At 38.3% G+C, this 10,264-nt stretch overlaps 1 protein-coding gene across 1 annotated transcript; it reads left to right on the top strand.

Moving 5' to 3' along the window:
- Positions 1–3,648: 3,648 nt before the first annotated feature.
- On the top strand, positions 3,649–4,602 carry LOC140615484 (olfactory receptor 51J1-like). Its single transcript, XM_072795351.1, has one exon. It carries the CDS (start codon positions 3,649–3,651, stop codon positions 4,600–4,602), a length of 954 nt encoding a protein of 317 aa, XP_072651452.1.
- The last annotated feature ends 5,662 nt before the right edge of the window (positions 4,603–10,264 follow it).

The following is a 10,264-nucleotide window of genomic DNA, read 5'->3' as shown; positions in this document are numbered from 1 at the left end:
GATAATCTGAACATGACTGATCCCCTCTGAGGATACCTAAGAAAGGATGGGGATGCTGCTAGTCACTGGTTGCTAAAGGCTCACATTCAATACTCAGAGCCACTCAGAGGTAGGTATCAACACCTCTATCTTTAAAACTAAAGAAAGGAGCTTCACAAAGTTTAAGTAGGTGAAGTTGCCCTGCATATAAAATTCACCTCCACCTCTGTCCACTTCCAGGAATGTAGTATTTACTGAACCATACTCTCCTCTCTCTGCTGATTTGTTCTGTTCTATTACAATGGGCTTTAGAGTAAACAATCCCCCTTTTCGATCCCAAACCTGAAATAGTCTTGTTACCCAAATCTGAAACTGAGGGAAATTGCTGCCTTTTAATATAATTTTGAAGGCAACTTGAGCCTAGATTGGCTGGGGAGGAGGGGTGTCTTGGAAGGTCAAGGACAAAAAAGATGCAAAGAAGCAAAAGGGACAGAGAAAGACAGAGAAAGAGAGAAAGCATGGAGAGCCAGAGTAGACTGCTAACAGGAAAAGAGAGACCCAAACTGCAAGTCTCCTTAGAGATTTATGCTTTCCAATATCAGGTCATAAGGTTGACATAAACTAGAAATAGGGAACAGTGGAATCAAAGAGCAATGAGGCCACACACAGGAGAAACAGCCACTCAACCCAGAGGCAGACCAACTTTGGTCCATCAAAAAGGTTAAGAAAGATACATTGGGCTTTGGGAGAAGAGTGGAGGAGATAAGTTCCCCACAGCTAGATAAGTTCCTCAGCAGTGGGAAGTCCTGACATGGACAGACAATCATGTCCTGAAGTCAATAACTTGTCCCTGAATATACTCACCTGAAATTTTAAGTCAGCCCACTGGATCTTCTCTTAAGGTAATGCTTGCTGAGACAGCTGTCAGTCCACGGTAAGTGCACAGGGATCCTGTATTCAGGTAGGCCATGGCTTAGTTTTTGTCATGTTTTCCTCTCATATTTTCAGGAAAGTAAAATATATGAGAACAAGTAATGACTTTAACATCCTAATATAACCATAGTTTCGTTCTCTCCGTGTTTTCTTTCAGCCCTGGTCAGAATGCCCTCCTAGGCATCCACTGCCACAGTCACTGGTTCATGTCACATCCCACCACCCCCCGCCCCCAACCTCTCCATTTAGCTTGGGAAAATTCTAATTCCTCAGGCCTTAGCTGAAATCTCACTTCTCAAGGAGAGCTTTCCCTGATTTTTAAGAATAAATTAGGCTTTTCCCTCTAGGTCCCTCCCATTGTATCCTGATTTATTTTTCTTTCTTTCTTTCTTTCTTTTCTTTCTTTCTTTCTTTCTTTCTTTCTTTCTTTCTTTCTTTCTTTCTTTCTTTCTTTCTTTCTTTCTTTCTTTCTTTCTTTCTTTCTTTCTTTCTTTCTTTCTTTCTCTTTCTTTCTTTCTTTCTTTTTTCTTTCTTTCTTTTCTTTCTTTCTTTCTTTCTTTCTTTCTTTCTTTCTTTCTTTCTTCTCTTTTTTCTTTTTTCTTTCTTTCCTTTTCCTCCCTCTCTCCCTCCTTCCCTCCCTCCTTATTTTCTTTATTTCTCCCTTCTTTCCTTTTTTTCTCTTGTAGCACTTAATACAGTCTTAACTAGATTAGGGAGAAGGTCTTTCATACATGATGCTTGTGCCTGCATGTAAGTGGGAGAGGGTGTGTTCTTTGAAATGTGGTTGCAAGTTGCAGAGATTTTCTGAGTAGGATCAAGACTCTGTGTTGCCAGGGTCCCACGTAGTGCATGGCATACTGGAGTGCTGGTTGCCCATAGGTGTGTATCCTCTCACAATGAAAGGGGTTTCTGACAATAACTGGGAAGGCTTTTTCTTTGTAAATAACAATGGAATTGGCAGAATTGGGAATGTAGGTAAAACTTGGAATGAAGATAGAAATGCATATAGAAAGGGCTGTTACAAACATAAGATTTGGTTGCATTCTGTGGGGAGACTCAAGCATGTGAAGGTTGAACACTGAAGTCGTCCACTTGTTTCTGCAAAAAACTGCTCTGCCATTTCTTATTTAAAAACTTGTTCTAAGTCCACTTGTTTATTGGGACCTATAAGAATTTGTCTATATCTGTGTGCCCTTGCCCCACAGAATACTGTATAACTAGTGTGCTAGTAATATTTAACACCACCACCTTTATAAATTAATGAAATTAGTTTAATAAGTCACTCATTTATATCTTAATTTTTAATCATGCCAGTTCTTTTAAAAAATATTTTATTTATTATTTATTCATGACAGACACAGAAAGAGAGAGGCAGGGACATAGACAGAAAGAGAAGCAGTCTCCTCACAGGGAGCCCAATGGGGGACTCCACCCCGGGATCATGCCCTGAGCTGAAGGCAGTCGCTCAACCACTGAGCCACCTGGGCGTCCCCAATCATGTCCTTTCTTGACTGGGTGTTCCCTTAACCTGAAAAGAAGACCTCAGTAACTACTAGCATGTAATAGTGAGGTCCCTGTAAGTTCAGCCATGACTGAGTGAGGAATCATTGTCAGGAAAGATGCTGACAAGATTTCAGCAGTGTGGAAATATGTGCAAGTGTGTGAGCAGGTGTGTGTATGTGTTTGGATATGTGTGTTTGGATGATGTAAATCATGAAAATACCTACAGAGGTCCTTCCTGCCCTTGTCAGTTCAGGATTCTACTGTGATTCTTGTGCCTTCTCAGTCAGTGTTGAGTTTAAGATATAAACCCAGTTTAGAGACCTGTTTTTCTCTTCCCCCCTGTTGCCTTCCTGCCCCACTCAGGAGAATCTTCCTTAAAAGTCTGTTTAGGTTCCCAGTGTTGTTGAGGCAATGTATTGGAGGTGTGTCTGTGTCAGAAAGAAGGTCCAGTGGATGAGACAGGTTGTCGTGGAGAACTGTGAGTTGAAAGATTGTGTATATCATCACGTCAGAATATTTTCATGAGTTTTAACATCAGCATGCAAATCCGTCAGCCTTGGTTCTTGCCTCATTATGTCTGTTATATATAATCCTTTCAGTTGCTTCCTAGTCCTTTCAAAGCACAGAACAGCTAACTTAGTGTGGATCCAAACTCCATTCTTTTCTAGTTAATTTCTCAATCATTTGCTCTAGGTTCCGGTCACTACCACTTCTTAGCCATATTTTGGATCTCAGTTATTCCATATGTCCACTTTCATTACCAGGTATTTTTAGCTGTTTTCATGTACTACTCTGCTTGCCTTACATCCATATTTACCAACAATATTTTTGTTCACCAATCCCTGACATTAATCCACACCTTAAAACTGAGATTGCCTACATGGGTCTGTCTTCCCAGCAGCTTTCTGAGACCAAAACATCTGCACACAAAGACAAAACAGCCATTTTTTCCCTTAGCAGATCCAAAGTGAAGTATAATTTAGAGGGATAATTTTCTATCAGCCTGGAGTTTTTCTCTGATAGAGACTATTACCTCCTTAATACTGGGAATTTCCTGATGGTGGCCATCTTGTCAATTTTCAGGCAGGAGACTTTTGGCCACATAAATCTGTAAGCTTTGTTTTCTTCTTCCTTTCCCTTAGTGTCTAGAAGTCTTTCTCAGTTATAATGTGACCTCACTAGCTTGTTTGTAATTTTTAAGGTAGCACTGATCCCATGTGATGAGATTTCAAGATGAAGAACTCCAATAGTTCTTTGGAGTCTTTACCTACAACTTTCATTCTGGTTGGCATCCCAGGGCTGGAGGCAGAGCACATTTGGATATCCATCCCCTTCTGCCTGATGTATATTATCATCTTCCTTGGGAATGGCACCATTCTTCATGTCATCAGAACAGACCCCGCCTTGCACCAGCCCATGTACCTCTTTCTTGCCATGTTGGCCCTGGCTGAAGTTGGTGTCTCTGCAACAACTCTGCCTACAGTTCTAGGCATCTTCCTTTTTGGCACCACTGAGATTAATTTTGATGCCTGCCTTTTTCAGATGTTCTTCATCCATTCTTTCTCCATTATGGAGTCAGCTGTGTTGCTGGCCATGTCTGTGGACCGATTTGTGGCCATCCATAATCCACTGCGCTATACAGCCATCCTCACCCTGCCCCGTATATTTGGCACAGGAATGATCATGGGGCTGAAAAGCATTATTCTCATGGCCCCATTACCCATGCTATTAAGGCATCTGCCCTTCTGTGGCCATAATGTCCTTGCGCATTCCTATTGCCTCCACCCCAACCTTATCCATCTACCTTGTGGGGATGTTTCTATCAACAATATCTATGGGCTTTTCATTGTTACCTCTACTTTTGGGCTGGATTCACTGCTTATTGTGATCTCCTACGGGCTCATACTCCACACTGTACTGAGTATCACTACTGGGAAGGGGAGGAGGAAGGCACTCAACACTTGTGGCTCACATATCTGTGCTGTACTCACTTACTATGTGCCTATGATTGGCTTATCTATGGTGCATCGCCTTGGATTCCATGTGTCCCCTTTGGTGCACGCTATGATGGCCAATGCTTATCTCTTCTTCCCACCTGTTGTCAACCCCATTGTCTACAGCATTAAGACCAAAGAGATCCATTGTGGCATTGTACGAATGCTCTCACAGAAAAAAGCAAGAATTTAAACAAAGGACAAAGTAAGAGGGGACTTTTTTTTCTATAAATTTCTATAATTCATAACATGTTTTGCATGTTATGCAAACGGTGTTACCTTAAATAAAATATGTTATCTGATGAAGGTTCTGCATAATCTAGCAATAAACTGGAGTGGAGTATCAGTGGGAGTGGACTATGTGTGACACAATAGTATAAAGAATTGATGTTATTTTTTAAATGTTGTATTACATGAGGTTTTTCATTACCTTACCTAGCTGGAGCAGAAATGCAGGAAGGACTGCTTATGAAAATGTAACTCTCTCCATATGTGAAAGGTAATCAGAAGTTGGAAGGTGTCCTGGGAAATCTGCTGAGTCCTCTGTTCTAGGGAATGAGGATGTAAAATGGATTACAGTATCTTGAGTTGTTAGTACCTGATCTCAATAGCAGGAGGTAACACTAACTAGCTTAAAGGAGGCTTCCAGTCTTGTCTCTGACTGGTATTCATTCAACCTTCCAGTTGAGAATGACAAAGATTAAAAATCTTGTTCATTAGCTAAAATCTGAAGTCTCCCACCCAGGATGCAGAATCTTTTAAAAAGGTAAGCTTGCCCTTTATATACATTAATATTTTTCTGTCTGGTTGGCTATTTCTTTGCAGATACTTCAAATAGAAATTTCACATTTATATTTCCAGGTAAGGGAACTAAGCTTTCGAGATGCAAATGTATACTAAACACTTAATTATTTCAACCCACATTCCACAACCTTATAAGGTAGTATTAATGTGATTTTTTTTTTTTTAGATGAAATGGTGATGCTTAGATAAGTAAGCATCTTGCTCAAACCTAGACATCCAAGAGCTAGCATTGGAACTCAGTTAGGTCAAACTCCAGAGTCTAAGTTATTAAGCCCCTAAATCATACTGTCAACTAAGCAAGAACTGTGGCTCCTCAGGTCCTCTTAGTAGTTAGTCAAATAGCATTAATTGAGTACATGCATGGATCAAACACAAATCTAAGCCCTAGAGATAAAGTGGTGACAAAAGAGACATGCCCCTTCTCTCATGGATCTTAGAAATATATATTTTTTTCTACTTCTGCCTCTGTTCCACTTTGTATTCTCTGGAACTATGTTTAGAACCAATTTAAAATAGACCTTATAATATTCTCACACACAAATAAAGCTTTTTAATATGGATTTAAAAATATTATGCCAATACAACACTGTTTTGATTACTACAGCTTTGTAATAAACTTAGTCTGGAACTGTAATATCTCCAGTTTTGTTTTTCTTTTTCATGATTGCCTTGACTATTTGAGGTCTTTTGGAGTTCCATATACATTTTAGTATTGTTTGTTCTAGTTCTGTGAAAAACGCTGTTGGCATTTCAATAGGGATTACATTAAATGTGTAGATTACTTCGGGTAGTATAGACATTTTATCAATATTTATCCTTGCAATCCATGAAGTGTCTTTCCATTTCCTTGAGGCATCTTCAAACTCTTTCATCAATATTTTTCAGTTTTCAGAGTACAAGTGTCACCTCTTTGGTTAAATATATTCCTAGGTTTTTCTTATTTTTGGTGCAATTGTAAATGGGATTGTTTTCTTAATTTTTTTCTGCTTATTATCAGAGTATAAAAATGTAATGGATTTCTATAGATTGATTTTGTATCCTGTGACCTTACTGAACTCATTTATCACTTCTAATAGTTTTTTTGGTGGAGTCCTTAGGGTTTTCTGTATATAGTATCATGTTATCTGCAAATAGTGAAATTTTTACTTCCTCCTTACCAATTTGGATGCCTTTTATTCCTTTCTCTTGTCTGATTGTTGTGGCTAGGGTGTGGATAAAAAGGAACTCTCATGCACTATTGGTGGGAATGCAAATTGGTGCAGCCACAGTGGAAGACAATATGGAGGTTCTTCAAAAACTTAAAAATAGAACTTCCCTATGATCTAGGAATTGCACTACTGGCTATTTATCCAAAGAATACAAAAACACTAATTTAAAAGGATTTATGCACCCCTATATTAATTGCAACATTATTTACAATAGCCAGATTGTGGAAGTAGCCTGTGTCCATCAATAAATGATGAATGAATAAAGAAGACATAGATATAGATATATGAAAAATATTATTCAGCCATAAAAAGAATGATATCTTGCAATTCACAACAGTATGAATGGATCTAGACAGTATAATATTAAGCGAAATAAGCCAGAGAAAGACAAATACCATATGATTCACTCATTTGTGGAATTTAAGAAACAAAGGAGAAAAAAAAGGACAAACCAAGAAACAGACTCTTAACTACAGAGAACAAACTAGCAGTCATCAGGGAGGAGTAAGTGAGAGGATGGGTGAAATAGGTGAAGAGGATTAACAGTGCACTTATCATGATGAGCCCTGAGTAATATAGAGAACTGTCGAATTACTGGGGTGTCTAGGTGACACAGTCAGTTAAGCATCTGACTCTTGGTTTCAACACAGGTCGTGATCTCAGGGTACTCAGAGTGAGCCCCATGTTAGCTCCCTGCTCACTATGGAATCTCCTTGAGATTCTCTCTCTCTCTCCCTCCGCCCCTCCCACTTGTGCTCTGTCTCTCTCTCAAATAAATAAATCTTTCAAAAAAAGATTGTTGAATCACTATATTGTGCACCTGAAACTTATGCAACACTGTAAATTAAATACACTGGAATTAAAATAAAATACAAAAAAAATAAAAAAATAATTTTAAATGGTTTGCTGGATTACATTGCAGAGGTGCCAAAGCAACCAAAGATTTATTTGTAAAAGATAATTCTGTGATTTTAATTCCGGGTTTCCAGACACCATGTTTCTGTAGATTCTGACCTAGGGATCTTAAGTTGTCTATAACTATGCCCTAGATTCATAGCCCACTGATGGGTGACTGTACTCTGCAGACAACTGTGACTTAGGACTAGCAAGTGAAATCTAGCAGGTAAACTATAGGCAGGGCTATCTAACCGTAGATGACTGGAGAAGCAAGAGTGGCAGTTCCCTGGGAGAAAAGAGAAGAAGGGCTATCTTTGGCATGCCTGGAAAAAGGCATCCTATAGCTGAAGAGGTACATGAAGGAATGATGAAGCCAGGTTGTTAGGTAGCTTGACATAAAATTAGAATTTAAAACTCACTTTTGCTCTCTTTATGAAATTGCTACTGAACCCTCAGGCTCAGGCTTCTTAAATATGGTTACTTACACTTAGAGCCATCAAGACGCTGAGATTCTAAATGTTGTTATAGTTTGTTAGATCATGACTAATTTAATGGCTACCTTTCAAAAAGCTCCATCCTAGAAAAGAATCCACTCATAATGTACCTTTTCTAACTTCTTTCTTTCCAATTTTTTTTCACTTTTTTTTCCCCTAAGGTCCAGTCTCAGAGAAAACCTCAGGATCAGACAAAATCCTAGAAGGTCACACAGTGAAAAGACCCTAGAAATCTCTGGGTGCTCATTCTGAAAAATGAGCAAAGTCTGATATGACCCTGGGAAAATATCAAGTTTGACTCCATCTTTTTCTGACATATTACTATTCTAACTTAAAATGTAGACTTTCACTTTTAAAAAAATATTTTATTTATTTATTGGAGAGAGAGAGAGAGAGAGATAGTGAGAGAGAGAGAGCACAAGCAGGTGGGAGGGGCAGAGGGAGAAGCAGACTCCCCTGCTGAGCAGGGAGGTCAACTTGGGCTCCATCTCAGGACCCCAGGATCATGACCTGAGCTGAAGGCAGACACTTAACTGACTGAGCCACTCAGATACTCCTAGACCTTTACAAACTATTTTGATTCTTGATTTTGCCAACAGGACAAAATGATGTCATTATGTTAAGGTAGGCATGAAGCTAAATTATGAAACAACACTTGAGAAGAATGCATGACATGTTATAGGCATTTCCACATTCATCGAATAAATATTAGTTTGTTCCAGACCAATCCTCCTTCCAAGAACAACTAGAAAAATTAAATAAATATTTTTAAATGACTTCAGAGAGTAGCCAATGCAATGAGGATGTAAAAGCCAAGACTCCAAAGACAAAGGGAGTGTAGAGAAGTGAGCCTGATATTTGGTGCCATTTTCCCCCTTAAGGAACTTGCCAATTCAAAAGTAGTAGCTGGTAAAACGAGAAGAACTTCTAGTAATCACAAAGGGCTGAAATGTAGAGGGACAAAAATTGGAACCCAAGGATCCCCTGGTAAATACCTGGGCATTTATTTGGATTCTGGAAAATTTATACCTTGAGTGGATAAGGGAAAATGAGAAATGGACTAGCTTAACATTGGCTTTTAAAATCAACTAACACCTAATTTTACTACTCTGTAAGTGACCAACAGACCCAGTTTTCCAGAACTTTCCTGGCTTTATCTTAGAAAACATCACATCCTGGTAAACCCCTCAGCCATAAACTGGGATGGTTGGTCACTCTAATCAGAACTAAAATTAAATACTCTCAATAGGAAGATGTTAACCACCTTCTTGAACTATCCTGTTAATTTTTCATGTCAGTCATTGAAATTTAACCAGGAATGCAAAGTACAATATTGATCAAAGATCAAGAGAAAAGGAGAGAACAGGCAAAAGGATTAGATCCACAAAAGATCCAGCTTTTGGGATGCCTGAGTGGCTCAGTGGTTGAGCATCTGTCTTTGGCTCAGGGCATGATCCTGGAGTCCCGGAATCGAGTCCCACATTGGGCTCCCTGCATGGAGGCTGCTTCTCCCTCTGCCTGTGTTTCTGCTTCTCTCTCTCTCTGTGTCTCTTATGAATAAATAAATAAAATATTAAAAAAAAAAAGATCCAGCTTTGGAGATCAGCATACACGGCTATTAAAATAAATTTGATTGCTATAGCCCAGAATTTATATGGCAAGGTATAGAATTTAAGGAACAAATTGAAAACTATTAAAATAAAATGGAAATACTAAAAAATAACAGAAATTAAAGACTAAGTGGGTGGATTTAATCATGTTAGATATGACTTAAAATGAACCAAATTATGGGAAAAATGATTCAGAGCATGTCCAGACTATAGATAATGTTGAGTTTCTGGAGAAACAAGAGGCTAAAGCATAACAAAACAATAAAATACAAATAAAATACATAACAATAAAATACAAATAAAATACATAACAAAACAATAAAAAACAAATAAAAACCTTAAAGAACATATGGTATTCAAGTATGCATGGAATTAGAGCCCCAGAAGAAGAGTATCCTGGGGCAACAGCAATATTAGAATATAGTAACATATATGTTTTCCCAAACTGATATAAGACATGAGCCAAAAATTCAAGAAACACAATAAACTATAGGAAGGATAAATACAAAACCAGCAGTACATCCCTGGGCTGGTTTCATATAGTTGAAAAACAAAAATTAAAGGGAACATGTTAAAACTAAAGCTAAGGGAAAAAACATTGCTATAAATCTGTCAATTTTTCAACAAAAACAGTAACATCTCTTTTTCTGATTTTCTAACAACAACAATAACAACAACAGCAACAAACAACAACAAAACCCAGAAAAGACAATGGAGTGATGCCATCAAACTTTCTAAGGAAAATGTATCCCCATACGTATTCTATATATAGACATATAATATCACTCAAAAATAGATGCTACAAAAACCTCCCAAGACCCAGAGAATACATCACTAAAACT

The sequence above is a fragment of the Canis lupus genome, chromosome 23 (genome assembly GCF_048164855.1).
Source record: "Canis lupus baileyi chromosome 23, mCanLup2.hap1, whole genome shotgun sequence".
In the NCBI taxonomy this organism is placed as follows: domain Eukaryota; kingdom Metazoa; phylum Chordata; class Mammalia; order Carnivora; family Canidae; genus Canis; species Canis lupus.
This window is presented reverse-complemented; position numbering and strand designations above follow the sequence as displayed.